The sequence below is a fragment of the Petaurus breviceps genome, unplaced genomic scaffold (genome assembly GCF_028583685.1).
Source record: "Petaurus breviceps papuanus isolate PSGF00001 unplaced genomic scaffold, PetGlider_PUasm1.0 173, whole genome shotgun sequence".
In the NCBI taxonomy this organism is placed as follows: domain Eukaryota; kingdom Metazoa; phylum Chordata; class Mammalia; order Diprotodontia; family Petauridae; genus Petaurus; species Petaurus breviceps.
In genome coordinates, this window is record NW_027185759.1 from 17,359,540 (window position 1) to 17,377,695 (window position 18,156).

The 18,156-nt window shown below is 40.0% G+C and overlaps 1 protein-coding gene across 1 annotated transcript in view; it reads right to left on the reverse strand.

Moving 5' to 3' along the window:
* VEPH1 (ventricular zone expressed PH domain containing 1) overlaps nt 1-18,156 on the reverse strand; it is a 196,176-nt gene that overhangs the window by 132,814 nt on the left and 45,206 nt on the right. Inside the window, exons 4-5 of the mRNA XM_069083457.1 lie at nt 15,790-15,956; nt 9,324-9,533 (exon numbers count right to left, since the gene is read on the reverse strand). Of these exons, the coding sequence (XP_068939558.1) occupies nt 9,324-9,533; nt 15,790-15,956 (377 nt within the window). The remainder of the gene's footprint in view (nt 1-9,323; nt 9,534-15,789; nt 15,957-18,156) is intronic.

An 18,156-nucleotide genomic window follows, 5' to 3' on the forward strand; every position in this document is an offset into this window, starting at 1 on the left:
CAACTGAACATTTTGAATGGTAGTCAGAATATTGCATTTGAAGTGTTATTCAAACTGCTCTGTGAAGCTAGATTAGAGAGGGGAAAATCTTGAGGAAGCTTCTACAATAGGTCCAAGGAGCCTGAAATAGGTGGTCAAAATCAACCAAATGAAAACACAATTATGAATCTGTCAAACATCAGATATTTCTTGTTTCCCCTGAAACCGGAGAGACAATGTAAAAGAACACCCCCCACCCTTTGAGGAGTTTGCATTCTAATGGAATGGTTACATTTCAATTTAATGGTAATTTGTGAAGGAAGCAGATTCAAGAAATGGCCTAGAAATAGGAGACTTGGGAAGTAATTGACTATAAGAGGGAAAGAAGAAGTCAGAGTAAAAGGCCACTCTGGGATTCTAAGCATGGTGGCTTGGGAGATGGTAGAACCCTCAAAAGAAATAGGGAAGCTGGGACAAAGGGCAGGTTTTTAGGGAGAAAGATGATGAGTTCAGTTTTGGACATGTTGGATTTGTAGGGTCAGCATAATATCCAGGTTTTATGGGGTAGAGCTAGAGCTCAGGGGTGTGAATAAAATAATTTTGAGACAGTTTCTGTATAGTTGAATCATTTTGTTAACAAGGCTAGCATGTTATTCATAAAAGGATGGCCATTTGACTGTTTCTCTTTGACAAAAGAAATGGTGGTGGAACTCACAGTTCATATACTCTTCAAAGAGTAGCTGTTCCTGAGGGGTGGCGATCAACTCTGATTGTATTACCCAATGGAAGGTGGGCTATATTAAAATGAAAGGCTGAGAGTGACATCATGTCACCCTTGGACAGAGAAACTATCTCAGACCACCCACAGTTTAGGGCTATCTAGACAAAAGGATCTGTCTCCATCCAAGCTTGAGTAGAACACAATGGGCTTCTCCATCTTAGATGAAATTCCTTGTAAGGTTGTGTGGGATCTGACCAAGATTGAGGAGAGTTAATTCAATCTCATGATTAGTAATGTCCTTTGGGAGATTGAACTTTTTACTTTTAAAAATCAGGACTTTAGAAGAAGAGGAGAATTCTGAATCTCTCTAAATTATTGATTATTAATAATTATTTGTCTCAAGGAGATGGATACAAAGATTTGGGATTCATATGAGAGAGATGATGACTGAACCCTTGGGAGCAGATCAGTTTACCAAGGGAAAGAATATAGGTACAAAAGAAAGAAATACCTTTGAACACAGGAGATAGGTAAGCATCTAGCAAAGTAGAAGGAACAGTCAGAATATAGGAGGAGAACCAGGAGAGTAATGGCATCAAGTTAGAGGGAATGAGCAAGGTAATCTATTTCAAGTTGTACCTAATCAAGAATGTCCTCTACCATCAAGAACAAGGGACTAACCAGTCTTCTCTTGAATACTGGTGGCAATAAGCAATGAGCAACTCAGCTCCTGCGGAAGCCCTTTCCACATTTGGACACTGCTTCGGGCTCTTTCTTCTGAGGCCCAGCAGAATTAGTTTGATCTCTTCACCAGCAAATTGGCAACTGCTTTGTAATCTATACTGTTAAAGAGTCACCTACACCTTAGTGGTTGGGTGACTTGCCTGAGGTCACAAAGCCAGTATGTGTAAAGGGCATGATTTGAACCCAAGTCTTTCCAACTCTGAGACCATCTCTCTATCATCTCCAACTCCCTCTTGCCTTCCACATAGCATGATGCTTAATAAATGTTGGCTGAACTGAACTAATGTGAGACTGGCTTCTCATGTATCTCATAGGACTTGAGAGTATGACCATATGTAATAAGAATGTAAATTTTAAAGATCTTCCCTGCCCCTAGGCTAATGTGCACCTGAAGCCTGGGGTGGGGGAGGCTTGTTTTTCAGTAGATACTTCTTGATTGGCCAGTGAGTCAATAAGGTTGTTACATTCTCTGAGCCAGGAGAAGGCTATACAAGCCCTGAAGTGTAGCTTTGTTTTGGGACTCACTTTGAGAAGTGTTCTGTGATTTGATCTGAATTCTGGGAAGCCGTTTTTGAGAGTCCCCCGGCTTTGAAAAACCCAGAATGTGGAAACCCAGATGTTGACTGGGTATGGATGTAATGGTTGGACAGTTTGGAAATCTGTCTACTTGATGTTTCTGTCTTGATAATTATGCCTGTATACTTTGAGGTTCAGGGTGCTGACCTTTTCCCCTGAACAAGGTAAACGATATATGTCTGACTGATTAAAGTAAGCTTGTTAACCCATTTTGAGTTGCTTTCCTTTAACAAGGCAGATCCAAGAACCTGTGGTAGCTGCAAACCCTGAGGACGTGCTTGGGGTGCTTGCTGCTACACCATACCAACATAGAAATGCAAGGTGGGGTAAAAAAGATGTTTTCTATAGCTGTCCAGTGCCCTCATGCTGCCTGATAGTGCCCCCAGGGCACTCCCCTGCTCTGTCTTGCTTTTGTTAAGTAAAATCCCAGCTTTGAACTACTCTCATTCTTCAGAGTTGTTCTTGAAATGGGTTTGAGTAACACATTTATTAAAATGTTAGTAGCTGTTCAACCTGGGAATTGTAGCATTCCTTAATCCAAAGGAATGTATAATAGAAGAAACTTTAGCTTTAGCCCAAAGGCTAAAGGGGCACCATCTTGAGTCAGGAGACCTTTGTGGAATCCCCAAGATCAAACCATATAAGCAAACTGCCTGTTTTGGCATTTGCCAGATTGTCCAGGACAAAATGCAGGATAAGCCAGTTTCAATGAGGCAGCTGTGTGTTTGTGCTCTCAGCATGATGTCAAGGAGGGCAGGCCTCAGGGGACTGGGTTTAGGAAAGGAAAGGAACCAAAAGAGAGGGGAAGAATGTATGACAAACCTTTTTTAAGTGTACATTTTTTTCTCAGTCTAGTTCTACCTCTGATAAATACATCTTAAAATACTTATATGTTGTAGGCATTTTTAGGTAATGAAATTTTTTCCCAAAGTGGGAGAATATATTCAGCATTTTAAAAATAAAAAGTTCATGATTACAAATGATGAATTAATTAAAAAGCATTTCTTAAACACTATCTGCTAGGCACTATGCAAATGAATAAATTCACTGTGTTCATTTAGACAGTTTCTTAAGGTGCATCAAATTGTTTCTACTCGGTTAGTTTCTGGTTTCTGTCACATCAGGGCTTGAATTTCTCAGTCCTGGAACCAGACCAGCAGACCCCCAAAGCAGCCATCAGCCAAAGATGGATCTTCACAAAGTCCTTCTCCAATATCTCATCTGACTTGCAGTTGACCCTAGGTTCTAAAAAGCTCAGCTAATGCAACATAACCTCTGGCAGGTTCCATCACACTACAAAGGCCTCCAGTATGGTCCCAGCAACAAAGTATGTTGGATAACCAAGGGCTGGCTTAGCTCAGTACTGAGAGGAATCCTTTGTTCATGGTAACCCATAGAATAAATAAAAATACAAATTGACCCTCAGCTTTGTGGGGGACCCCTTCTGGCTCTGTAGTGATGGTGTCAGAGAGGTGAAAGGCACGTATATGGTGCCTACTGTGTGCCAGACAAATAGTGTGTCTTGACAAATATCTCATTTGAACCTCACAACAACCCTGCTGTTATTATCCCCATTCTACTGTCAAAGAAATGGAGGCAAGCAGAAGTTAAGTGAATTGCCCACAGTCACACAGTTAAGATGTGACTGAGACTGAGATTTGAACCAAGGTCTTCCTGACTTCAGACCTAGCACTCTATCATCTGTGCCTGGAATAAAAGACAGGGGGTTGTAAGAATCCTTAAAGCAGTCTCTCTATCACCTTATACTCGGACTATTGCAAAAACCTTCTGGATGATCTCTCTGCCCCAGATCTCTCCTCACTTCAGTCTAATCTTCATTCAGCTGCCAAACAGATGTTCCTCAAACATAGGTCTGGCCGTATCCCCCCCCCCCCCCCGCCACCTAGTCCATCCCAGTGGCTCTGTTACCTCTAAGATCAAATGTAAAATCATGTTTGGCTTTTGAAGTCTTCCATAACCTGACTCATTTCTATCTTTCTTAAGCATTACTTCTTCCCCTGTGCTTCTTTGTATTCTGTGATGCAGTGACACTAACCTTTTTGCTGTTCCTCTTACTCTATCTCCCGACTCCTCACGTTTTACTGGCCATTCCCTATGCTTGGAATGCTCTCCTTTCTCATCTCTGTCTCCTGGCTTCTCTGGATTCTTTCAAGACAAAGGTCAGATGCCATCTTTTACACGAGTTCCTTACTAAGATCCCCCTTCTCCGCTCACTACTGCCTTCCCTCTGAGATTACCTTTCATTTACATTGAATATATTTTGTTTGCATGTTGTCCCACCATTTGACTATGAGTTCCTCGAGATAAAGGACTCTCTCTCACCTTACTTTGGATCCTTAGCAAGTTGCATGGTGCCTGACACATAGTAAATACTTTACAAATGCTTCTTGACTCGACTCTATTTGACTTAGTATTAACTTAGCCACTGGTACAGGAGAACCCAGGCAGAAGTCACACAGGATAGGTGGGCATGGGAGCACAGTAATCTGTACCTTTGGAGGCATTTGTACATTAATTCAGTGTTTCCAATTTAGTGGATCATGAATGACAATGGTCCAAGGGGTTTACACTAACAATTCTTCAATGGCACCTTAAGCAATGATTGTTACAAATATATTGTTATGTTACAAATCTATTTTCTCTCTGTGATTAATATGCACAGACATGTTTGAAGCATTATAGGTTTGTTTCTCTAGCAACTCAAAATCATACACGCAATTATTTAGGTGTTCATGAAAAAATTACATAAAATTCTAACCCCTTCTATCTAAGCACAATGTATTCTTGCAGTTTCTCAACCTGTCACCAAATTGTTTCCAAATCTTCCATCCCCCCCATGCCCCCAAGGTTCAACATTGGAGCACAAACTAATTCCCAACTGATGGGAACCCATCCATATGCCTACTTTAAATTGTCTTCTATATACTACAACAGAGTAGCTTCCTCATTCCTTCATTACCCTAAAATTATAACTTATTGACTATGTAATCATATGATCAAAATGTTACAAACATTTGCATTCTTGAAGTGCAAATGTCAAGCTCTTTGAAAACCATGATTGTTGGACCCACACATTACAAGTCATCTTGAAACCATCACTGACAATCACAAATGCTCTGCAAAACAAATTTTAAATTGCATCTCATTAAACTATTAAGATTGTTTTCCAATTAAAACTTATCATTTGCTTATGTTACTATTCTTTAGTCTGGCAGACTTTCAAATGAACTTGTTAGCAACATTGGTAAATTGTTCAGTCAATTTTCTGAGAGTGTAGTCAGTGTACCAGTGAGAGAAGAAAGTCACATCTGTAGAGATTCTTCCTTAACAAAGGTTAATTTATGCCATTGATATCTGATCCCTTGGCTTGTTGTTTCATTTTATTTGCTGAACTCCAACAGCAAATAGATCAACCCCAACGATTCTCCCACAGAATACATACAATATGAGGAATACAAGCCTAGAAGGGTACTCCAAAAGTCTTAGTGCAGTTTTAAGTTTTAACAGATTAAAACTAAACTAAGACTTTTAGAATACCCTATATATAAACACTGCTTAAATATGGAGCAATATATGCAATTGAATTTTACGTATATTTGTTATTTGATATAGCACTTGTTAGCCGATAGAGAAGTCTTTATTTATATTATAATTAGCTATTCACTTTCATTGATTGATTAGGTCCCTAAAATTAGAAAAAAAAATTAATTTTTCTATCTCAGCAGGAAAGCTGGTAAAATTCTCCCAACCATTTCCTACCACATTTGTGTAAGCAAATATTTTCACCTTATTTTTGTTTTAAAATGAAATATAGAAATTCAATCAGAACCAGGTTTAAGACTTTTTGCCTAGCTTTGAGTCATATGTAGCAAACTTTTGTTCAAATAAAAAAGTCTGACATCCTTATTAGACTATGTTAAACATCTTCCAAGTTGTAACTTACTTCACTAAAATATTTGTAAAATAAGGAAATTTAATATGAAAGCTTGCAGATAATAGTAAGCATATGGTGTCTTGCCGGATTGCTTCTTTTATTTCTTATAGAATGTCCCACAACAAATGTTTGTAGTTATTTGATAATTTGAGTTTTCATAATTATAGGTAGAACCAAATTTCAATTTTAAAATGATGCTTATATTATGTAAATTTTAATTCGGAGCTTCTGGGGGCAAAAAAAAATCATCATTCTAGTTATAGTACTTGATGAATAGAACTTTAAGAGTACCATATTAAATTACCCTGGAGGTTTACAACCCATTGCTTTTATTGTTGTTGGAGGAACAAAAAAAGTTGGGAACTATGCCCTGATTGATGAGATCATAGGCCTTTGGAACTCTACAAGAGCCTAAAAACAGCACTGCCCTCCAGATAGACTGCTGTGTAAAGGAATAAGGAGGCAAGACATTCATGCTAATACTGGTGGCACCCTGATAACCAAGAGATCAAGAGATCAATGGCAATGAATGGATTTCATAAACTTGGTTAAGGTCTAAACAGTAATCCAATGACATTTGCATCTGGTCATTCCTTAGCTCAAAGGAAGGAAGGAATCCATCTTCATTGCTGAAATACCAGGAAACAGTGAACAGGCTTAGGAGAGGCTAGATCTTTGCACAGTTTCTTAGAACTTACTAGCTGCTAGATAATGCTTCCTAAATTAATTACCCAATCTTAAAGTCCAGAAAGAATGTTGATGTGATTTAACAAACCCAATATATATCCATCCTTTAACCCCCTCTCAACAGTCCCGCCCTTTCTTTGGTAAGTCTGAGCAAATTGGACTAGAATTGAGCCCTGTGTCTTCTGTTGGGACAGAAGAAGGACCTAATGCTACTTCAGGCTTAGTTTTTCTAACTGAAGCCATACTTAGAAATTTGAACTTCTAGAAAGCTGCAGACATGAGTAAGTGCTTATCACTCTCTGCCTTCTCCCTACCTCACATAAAGTAAGACTAGCATAGAAACAAGTTCCAAATTGTCCCAATGTAATGCAGACTTTAAGTCAAAGCTGAAGGTACCAAGGTCCTCAATCCTTCATTGATAGCTGACTGCTTAACTAGCTGGGTGCCCTTTAGCAAATGACTGAACCTCCATCTGGTTTGCATGTCTCATCTCAAAAATGAGGAGGCAGGACACATCTCATAATGTGCTTCCACAGCTTAGTTTTGGGTTTTTGTGGGATTTTGCCATCCCTGTTGAAAAGTTCCATGCTAGACAGGCAAATAATTAATCTAGTATCTTTAAACACCAGTGATTGTTTATTTCATCCTGAAAGGAAACATCCTCTGGAAGGTACACAATTTTTGCAATGTAAAAATAAAATATTTAGACTTTCAGTCAGTTGATAAAAATGAATGTTGTAGACTGACCCATGTTAATGGGCAGTCTATTAGGTTGCAGTCTCCACTAACTGAAGCCCCTCTGGTTAGCCAGAACTGAGCTGAGGGGGGAAATGAGATAAAATATTTTCTGTCACAGCAGTGTTTGAGTTTTCTTGAACCTGGGATAGAATGACTGTTAAGGTCCCTCAGTATCTGGTACAGTCATATCTGAGAAAATAAAGATAGGCTCAGAAAGACTGCTCAAGGATGTAATTGTTGCTGGTCCAAGGGCACAGTGTCATTGAGGTCTGGGTCCTTGACTTCCTGTTGCTTTTTCTGACCTCCAAGAGCAAATAGAGCAGCCCAAAGAACTCTCCCAAAGAACACACACACAAATGAAGAACACAAGTATAAAAAGAACTTATGCAGGATCCCCAGAGCTACCTCCCCTGCTCTGCCACAGAAAGGTCTAATTCTAATTTTTTTCTTTTTTACCCGCATGATTGCAGTAGCCCTTCTGGTTAATATCTTTGACACAAGTCTCTCCTCATTCCAATCCAACTCCCACATAGCTGCCAAAGTGATTTTCCCAAATGCAGGTCTGATGGGTTACTCTCCTACTTACTAAACTATAGTGGCTCCCCATTACCTCTACAATCAAATAAAATCATTTGGCATTTAAAGCTCTTTACAAAGTGCCACATTTCTGGCGTTATACTTTACTCCCCTCAACCAATCAATGAGTAAGCACTTACTATGTGCCAGGCACTGAACCATCCACTGGGAATACAGAGAAAGTTAAAACACCCAAGGAGCTCACTTTGTAACAAGAGAGACAACATGTAAACAACTGTATGCATAACATATGTATATGTATGTATACATACATACATGCATATATGTGTGTATATGTATCCATTATAAATGAAAGATAATCCTCCAGGGAGCAGTAGGGGATGGAAGGGTGGGCAGGAAATATCTCTAAGGGAAAGTAGGATGGGAGCTAAGCCTTGAAGGAAGCCAGAGAAGCCAAGAGGTGGAAGTGAGGTGAAGAGAAAACTTCCAGCCTAGAAGAGTCAGCCAGTGAAAAGGTTCAGCCTCCATGAGCTCTCCAGTCTGGCCATCCTATTCAGAGACTTGCTGCTCAAGTCAATAACTCTTCATCTCCCCCTTCTCACTACCCCTTTTCACTGGCTATCCCCCATGCCAGGACTGCTTTTTCTCCTCGTTGCCAGTTAGAACCTTTGGCTTTTTTCGAGACTCATCTCAAATCCAACATTCTTCAGGAGTTCTTTACTGCTCCATCCCCTCTTCCCCATTTCCCCAACAGCTGCTGGTGCCTTTCCTTCCAAGGTGACCTTTCATCTGTCCCATAGGTATCTTAGATGTGCCTACTAATTTATATGTGAATTTCCTTATTCAAATGTAGGCTCCTTGAGGTCAGGGGCTATTTGTAACTCCCTTTGAATTTCCAGTACTTACTTAGCACAGTGCCTAGAATGGAGTAAGTGCTGAAGAAACACTTTTTAATCAACTGAGTATTTTCCTTCCTGAAAGCAAAGGTTAGACTGAGATAGCTCTGCTTTTATAGACTGGTAACAATCATGCTGGTGGTGGGAGAGGGAGAGAGAGAGAGAGAGAGAGAGAGAGAGAGATTCAAATTCTCTCATCAGGGTTATTGGCAGTTACCTTCCTCCTCTATAGATCAATTGTCCTTCCATCATGATTATGGTAATTATATTCAAAAAGTCTTTTCCCTTACCCAGTCCAGTACCATTTAAACTAATACAAACTATCCCCATTATTTCTCTTTTCTGTCTCCCCAGAGAACCTTGCCTAGGATGCAACTCTACATCTGCCATAACTCTTCAAAGCCCCAGTTTCTGGTTTCTTAGACAAGAATGCTTTAGAAAATGGTCTAATCATCAGTAGAATTGATGGGCTAAAAATGCCAGTACTTACTTCATTCACATGGCCAATAGCTCCGTAGATTCTTGCCAGTTGTCCAATCAGGCTGGGAGAGCTTGTACCAATTTCCTTCAGTGTTGGAAGAAAACGACTCAGAGCTGCCGGTTCATAGCTAGATATTTCGATGAGTGTATTTAGGACAATGTCACTGTGAGTAGGGTTCTTTAAATGTCCAATTAAGAAGGGAATACATTCCTGAAGGACCTAGAAATGATGTGGGAGAGGGAAATGAATTGGAATTATTCCAATCTGTATATGGTCCTTATACGTTTTCAAAGTACTTTCCCTGTGATAACAAGAATTATTGTCCCTAGTTTATAAAAGAAGAATCTAAGTCTCACAGAGATTAAATGATCTGTCCAAGGTCCTTCAGTGAGTCAGAACCAGGATTCGGAGTCAGGATTCAAACTGGACCCCACATCTGGCAGTGTTTCCAATACAATACAGCTGCCTCATGAAAAACAAATGAATCTCATAATAAGTGGGTCCATGTTGAGACTCTCTCCTGAAGCCAGCAGTCCTGGAGGCAAGTTATTTCTCTAAAAAAAATTTTTTTTGAAAATTAATCCCCCTCCAAATCCCAATGCTGATGACAAGGGCTAAGAATCACACTTGGTAAACAGAGGTGAGGAAAATACATTTGGCCATGTTTGGAAGCCATTCAAACCTCACAAATTTGGAATTTCAAATCAAATTAAAATTGTTGGTGGCTCCAATTTACTTGCTTTTGAAAAGACTGGACCCTACTCATAAAGAAAGAAGGAAGAATGTTTACAAAAGCCTCTGTGACCACTAATCCTTTGTAAATAACATTCTGATGAGTTAGGGGCTGCTCTGGAATATTGGCATTCTTTTAAACCATAATGGAGAGGGTACTAAAATTGAAAGGAAAATATGAGATATTAAAATGTGCCAAATTAATGAGTACTTTAACCAAAGTTCTCAAGTTGGGAAAATATAATATAACTTGTAATTGATGGACATTCAAAAAGCTGGGGAGACTTCCTATTATCCCAACATTCTGATAGTCACTTATGAGGATACTCAAACCAGAGTTCTGGGGGTGGAAGGGCTCTCAGTAGCAATTTCATCCACACTGCATCCCACCCTTGTCTAGATGAATAAACTGAGTACAAAGTATCAAATTTGTAGGATAGAAAATGCCCATTCTGTTTGCGTTAAGCTACTGAGTTACCAAAGCCACAGTCCTTTTGTCTATTCCCCTCAAAAGTAAGAAAACCAAAGAGTGGGGGCACCTCCTGACGAAGAGCATAACAATGGATGGCAGAATCGTTCATCATCCTTGTGACAGGCTAGGGATGCAGGAGAATACAATGGTAATATTGCTCTGCTCAGGAAAACTTGGGTGGAAATCCCCAAAGTTCTGACATCTGTATCTTTGTCTATGGCCATACTATGCATACGTATACATATGTGTACACACACAAGTATGTTGTATATTTGTAATGTTGTGTATGTAATTGTATATGAATATGCAATTTGTGATTATGCAACATGTATATATATATAATATTATATATATATGTATGTATGTATGTATGTGGTGGTGTTCAATCATTTCAGTCATGTTCAACTCTCCATGACCCTATCTGGGGTTTTCTTGGCAGTTACTGCAGTGGTTTGCCATTTCCTTCTCCAACTCATTTTACAGATAAAGAAACTGAAGCAAACAGGGTTAAGTGACTTGTGCAGGGTCACATAACTAGTGAGTTTCTGAGGCTGGATCTGAACTCATGAATTTGAGCCTTCCTGAATCCAGGTCTGGTAATCTATGCACTGTGCAGTCTAGCTACCCATGTATATGTAGTATCTATATATAAATGTAACCTACTTCTACATCCTTGCTACCAGTATGAATTTAGCAAATTACTTCATTTCTTTGGGCATCTTCCTCCATCTATAAAATGATGAGATGGGGTCAGATGATCTCTGGCTCTCATTCTAGATTTCTGACTTCAACTATCCAGAAAGACTTCTCTTAATAGAGGTGAAAGGGATCTTTGAGGGCATCTGGTTCAACATCCTCTGCCACCCACTTTAAAGAGAAGAAAATTAGGCCCACAAGAGTTTTGAAATCTTTGAATTTACAAGGGTTAGAAGCTGGGACCAGAAGCAAAGTCTCCTGTTTCCTAGGGCTCAGTCCACTAAATTGCCTTGTGACCTGAGGCTGTTTATATATCTGAACTAAAATCCTTTTTGATTTTGCATTTTGGGATGATATTTTGGGGCTGTCTGAATCTCTGCTATAATTTCATCAGTATAGGGAACTCTCAGGGAAGAAAGTCCTTTCTGCCAAGGTAGATGAGCAACCTCTCAGTGGCTGAGAGAGTTACTTAAACCAGAGCTCTTACAGTATAAGTGATTTGTTCCAAGTCACACATCTGTCAAACCAAGTCTTCAAACTAGGGCTTATTCATTCCCAGCCTGGCTGTCTATCTACTAAACCACATTGTCTTTCACTATACTTTGGGGTTTACATTAGTGCATCCTACTTGAAGGCAAATAGCAAGGATATTGCAAATTATTTAATTATATCAGTATTTGACTAATCACCCTTTACAGTGGCTGACTAATACAGCCGTAGACATGCTTAGCTATAGGAAGGTTTGTAGTAGCTAAGGCCATCATACCAACAGCCTCTGAAATGTGTACCCACATTTGCGAAGCTGAGCTTGGGTAAATGGAATATATGAATGAGCAGAACTAAAAATACTCCATCTTGGGGTTGGGCAGTGATTATATGTCCTAGTGGGAAGCCAAGAAAAGTCCCTGGCAACATATAGCGGAAGTGTCAGCCAGCTGCTTACTTAGGTCAAGTGAACAAACCGAACCCGAGGTTGTCCAAAGGGGAAACTGCTTGTACATTTCCTGGACTATTCCAGAATATTCCACTTTATAGACCTTGTTCTTCATGTTCCATTCATGTAAATGCCAGCTGCCGTCTGTCATGTGCTTCCAGATCTCTGAGGGCTCCTCTTGTTTAAATTAATGCATAGATCTTAAGTAAATGTGTGAGTTTTGTCAAAGTTGCACATCAATCAGTCAAAAACATATATTATGCAACTGCTATGTGTCAGGCACTGGGCTAGGCAATGGTGATACAAAGACAAAAAGGGAATAGTCCTTGCCCTCTGGGAGCTTATATTCCATTAGGGGAGTATAGACAAACATATGGTAGGACAGTTAAACCTGGGGTAAGGGCAGGGAGAAGAGCAAAATAGAAACTATAATGGAAAACCATCTTATGGTGCGTCTCACTGGCCATCAAGTCAGAAGATTGATGTTTGAGTTCTAGGTCTACCACCTATTAGCCAAGTGGTCTTGGGCAAGTCATCTAGCACCTGTGAGCATCAGCCTTCTCATCTGTACAATCATTCCTACCCTCCCCATTCCTCACGGGCTTTGTGAGGACCAGATAGGAATGAGGTATGTTGACAATAAAGCCCTCTAGAGATAGGAACTGCAATGATCATTTCCATGACCACTATTGGCAACAGAATATTCATTTTCTCAAAGTTGCTCAGTAATATAATAGGAAGTCTTTTGCTTTGTACTCCAGTTTATACTTCTCTCTTATAGAGAGAAGGAAACTAAAGTCTAGTGGGCAGTGTGGTTTAATGGAGAGGAAGTGGGTACAAATTATGTCTCATATCCTTACTAGCTGTGTAGGCAAGCCACTTACCCTCACTGTGCCTCAGTTTACTAATCTGTAAAATGAAGGGCCTAGACTTGAAGGCCTCTAAGGTTCCTGCTAGCTCCATGTCTGCGATTCTATGAATCTATCAGGTTTACTGCCATGCCCATGGTGGAATAGGTTGTAAGCAATACAAGCAGATCAGAGCCCTGATCTTCTGTAACCAATGTTTCTTTCTACTCTCTACTATTGCCTCTTATTTAGATATAGATCACAGATTGTGATTTGGAAAGAATCTCAGTGGCCGTCTCTTCTAGACCATCCACCTCTTTTTATAGAAGAGAAACCAAATTCTGGAGAATTTAAGCGACTAGCTCACAGTCATACAAAGACAAATGGCTGAAGCAGGATCTGACTCAAGAAATCCTGATTCTTGGGTCATTACTTTCCACTGAACCATGGTGGTATTCCTTGTTGTAGTGGTGGAGGATGTCCAAGAAATTAGTTTTTACATTATAAAAAGAATGCTTCCTCTGCCTATCTGCCTACCAGAGGAATATAGTATCCTTTCCTTTCTTCCCATATCTTTGATTTTTTTTTGATGCCATGGAGTTAAGAACATGAACCCTGGGGAAGGAGTAATTATACAGTATTCACACTCACATGAGTTATACCAGGGTATGGTGAAACTGAAGCTAAGAACATAGCTTAGATTCCTGTATAGGTCAGCCAGTGCATGACTTCACATCATAGATTACCTCAGTCTCCAAAGAACGGAAAATGAATTCTCCTCAGAGGTCCACAGACAGGTGATGGGGGGGGGGGTGTAAGTAGATTGTGATACATTACACACAAGAAATTGCAAAGGAGAGTTAGGTGTGGAAATAGAACAGAAAAACAAGCTGAGCGACAAGGAAAATTGATTGGTCATAGGATGAGAGTGAGGAATAACCAGTGAACAATACATATGTCCCCCTGGTGTCTTCACGCTGTCAAAGGGGAGGACTCTGTGTGTGGAAGTGATGGGAGAACATGGACAAGCACAATATAAGGCCAGTAGATGGAGGGGAATTGAAGGAGATATGGCTACATGTCCATCTGAATATTTAAGTCCAGGTCAGTTACTTTGAATGCTAAAAACCTACTACAAGGAGAACTGTTAACTCAAGAAAGACACTTCAGCTTTGCATGTGAATGATTGAAAGGAGATGCTAGGCAAGAGAGTATGGAAGCCTAATGAGGGAACAAAACTTAAATGTCTGATCTGCTCATTGGGGAGAGGAAGGATCAGGAATGGGAAGTTAATACATCATGATCACGGGGATCATTGGCTTTAAAATCAGAAAGGAATGGGAGCCCTCTCCAGGTGCATTCACTTTCATTCTATGCCTCTGCCTAGTTTTTTGGTTGTTCCCTAGTCAATGGGCATCTATTTGGTTTCCAGTTTTTTGACACTTCAAAAAAGTATCGCTTGGGCATCTGTTTCAACTTCCTTTCTCAGTAAACCCTTTAACTAGCTTTACACACAATCAGCCAAATGGACAGATATGAATTTCACTTTTATTTATTGTCCTAACCTCTTCTATCATTAACTTACTAATAAGAGAAGCAGTAAATACGTAAAAGAAGGCGGAGGCAATGAAATCACTCAGCACTGGGCAATCAGGTCCCAGGCACTCAGTAATTGGCCACTGCTGGATTGGGTCCAACAGCATTGTAAGGATGCAGGAGGGCAATCACAGGTGAGGCATGTCCAGGAATTACTTCAAGGATATTCAGCATGAGCTGGCATATACTTATGGCAACAAATAGGGGACCAGCAGCAGGCAGCATATTGAATTGGCTCAGTAAGAGCCAGAGACATGCTGATGACAGTCACTGAGCCACAGATACATCCAGGCAAGCTTTGGGGCTGGGTTTGCTCTCATTGTCATCTATACACTCAATAGAGAAACAATGAAATGGTGGCCAAGCATTTGTTTTTTCATGAACCATAATGGAAAGAAGTCATATATCTAAGGCCAAAGGACAAAAGTTCTGCTAAGAGTACAAAAAGACTTAGTCATGACTCAGGTCATTTGTTTGGGGACTTTCTCACTGCCCCAGTGACCAGTGTGGGAAGCCATAGCTTCTGGGGGGTTACCTCAAGTACTGGCATTGACCTTCAGACAGAACCATACAGAATGACCAAAGATTTGCAGTTTATTCATTCTCTCCAATTATTGGTCCCAGCCTCTGACCATGACCTCCCCATTTACATGGCTCTAGGAAGAATGGATGATTGTTTTTGTTTAGTATACATATACATGTCTCCTAATAGAATATAAGCTCCTTGAAGGCACAGATAGTTTCAACTTCATCTTTGTGTCCCTAGCATCTAGCCTAGTAGGTACTTAGCAAATGCTCAGTGACTGACTGATTCATTTAATTTCAAGATAGGTATGTTTGTGTGAAATATCTAAGTACGCAGGGTAGCTTCACATACTCAGCCTTGAATTCATGTAAGTGTACCTGTCCTTGAAAGGCAGTGTGGTATAGTGTTCTGGACTTGGAGTCAGAAAATCCTATACTCAGCTCCCATCTCTGACACTTGCTAGCCATGTAACAATGGGCAAGTCATTTAATCCCATCAAGACTCAGTTTCCTCATCCATAAAACAGGATATTATCTGAAGTTCCTGCTTTACAGCTTTGTTAGAAAACTCAACCAAGGTAATATGCATAAAGTGCTTTGCCAATGTCAAAGTTCTCTATGAAGGATCTGTTATTTTTTATTACTTATATTCATATAAAAATGTGCCTTTACCATGGGCAGCTTCCTCCTTGCGACTATTTGCAACAGCCTGAGAAGATGGCATTGTTCCGTTGTCTCTAGCTCACACATCAGGGTCACCAGCTCCGTCACATGGTTGTTAATTGACTGGGGTTGCTTTTCATACACAGAAGGCAAGACACGCAACAGCATGGAGTTGCCTGTTAAAAGGATAATAAAGTCAGTTCATTTACTTGGACTCCACAACTCTCTCAGCTCAGGAGAGGCATTAATCATGTCAGGGTTGGACTAACAAGCATTGAGGAGACTTAGTCACATATCATATGGTGGGGACCAATCACCCACTCTTCTACTGATCCAAGTAATAACAAATGGTGACCCTGATTCCCACAAATCACTGGCATTGCTACTATAAGAGCTTATTCCATGAGTGGGGAATCTGATAATGAGAAACATTATTACCTAATGATGGTTTCCACTGAGTGAAGCAATGTGGGGCAAGCAGAAGAATTTGGCAGTAAGAGAGCCCCTACCTTGAGAAGGAATTAGCACAGAAAGAGGATGACAGATAAGAGTCTTGGACAGTCTTTAATTGAAAACCAAGCTTTATCCTAAATATGAGAGGAAATGAAAACAAAGAAAAGAAAGTAGTAGAATGCATTTATGTTCTTCCTTCACAGAGGAAGACAACGGACATCTGGAAATGGTGCCTTACTTGAGGAACAAAGATGATTCCAGCCCCCATTTAAAGGGCTGTAGGGGTATGGCTTGTCATTCATGATTTTCCATAAAGCAAGCATCAAGAAGACATGTTATATAAGCTTCAGGCATGCATCATACCAAGAGCACATGAGAGTATCTATTTATTATTGCAGAGACCAGCCTTTCTCTCAGAATACTTTCAAGTATTTACAAGTCACAGTTTCCAAGGATGCCTTGGACAGGGAATACCATGCTCATATTTACTTTAAAATGGAGATTTGTGTATAGAAGGAATACACAGGAAAAGCCAAAGAGTAGGGATTGCATGTAAATGTACAGGCATTTATATGTTTGGGTGTCAGCTCATTTATGCTGAATATTTTAAGAACTGATCAAAGCAAACATTGGTAAAATTCAAAAAGTTCTAAAACTCCACATAATAAAAGTTTGACTCTAGAGGAGACCAAAAATCCTTGGTGATGACTTTCAGTGGCAGCAACATATGAGGTGAGACTGGAAAGCAAGAAGACATTCTGAAAAATGGAAATCAGTGTCACTACTTTTTCCTTATACCATCCAGAGGCATGGGATGTCAGAGATTGAAGAGACTTTAGACATCACTAGAACCAGCCCACTCATTTTACAAAAAGGGAAATTGAGCCTGAGAGGTTGATTAACTTGTCTAAGGTCACACAGATATTAAGAAGAGTCAGGATTTGAACCCAGATCTTATTCCAAAAGTCACAGATCTTTTCCACTGCCTCTCAAGTGGCATAGAGCTAATACAGGTCTTTGGACCTGGCACCATTAAATTTTATTGCTTTGGGTACTCACTAGGCACAGGGGACCAAAGAACTTAATACTTAAGAATTTTGAAGTCACTTGGGAAACAATGGAGCATCATTAATGTCATCTTTACAATAAGAATTTCAGTTCAACAGATCAATGACAATGAACATTAAGCACTACTATGTTCAAGGTTAGGGCATGGGGTTAGTCCTGGATCTCAAGGAGTATATATAGTATATTGCAGCAGAGGATGGGGCTAGGGGTGGTGGTGGAACAGAATAAGTACAAGATCAAAAAGCACTAACAACTGAATGGGGTGGTCAGGATTGGCTTCAGGTATGGCACTTAAGCTGACCTTATTGTGGGTTTTCTTGTGAGTGATCATGACTTACTTTAACTTATTTTATAGTTGGATCATTGTGCTATTTATGGAATCTGCCCTCATGTTTCCAAATTATTCTGGGTCATCCCTTGTGAATCTTTCTTGAAGTGATTCTCTCATACAAGTGTCTCCCTATGGAAATGACTCCACCACTTCAAGCCCAGCCTCCTCATCTGGAAAGGGCCCTCTTTTGTTTCTGTCTTCAGTATTTGTGGTGTTTTCTCCACTCCAAATGGGAGATCATTTCTACCCTGGAAGCCCTTGAATGTCACATTCTTGTAGTTCTATAGCAATCTATCCCTGTAGAAATCCCCATGATCAGAGTCTAAGCTTCTCCATCTCTCCTAGGTGAAGTTCAAAGACATATCCTCTAACATCATTGAATGTTTAGACTGTCAGAAACACAGGTGAAATTCCCATCTCAGTGCTTGCTTTTGGAACTGGTGCAGATTCCTCAGAAAGTAGAGCTCCTTTTATCTGGGCCAAGTCAAGTCAAGTCAACTAACATTTCTTAAGCACTAGGGATA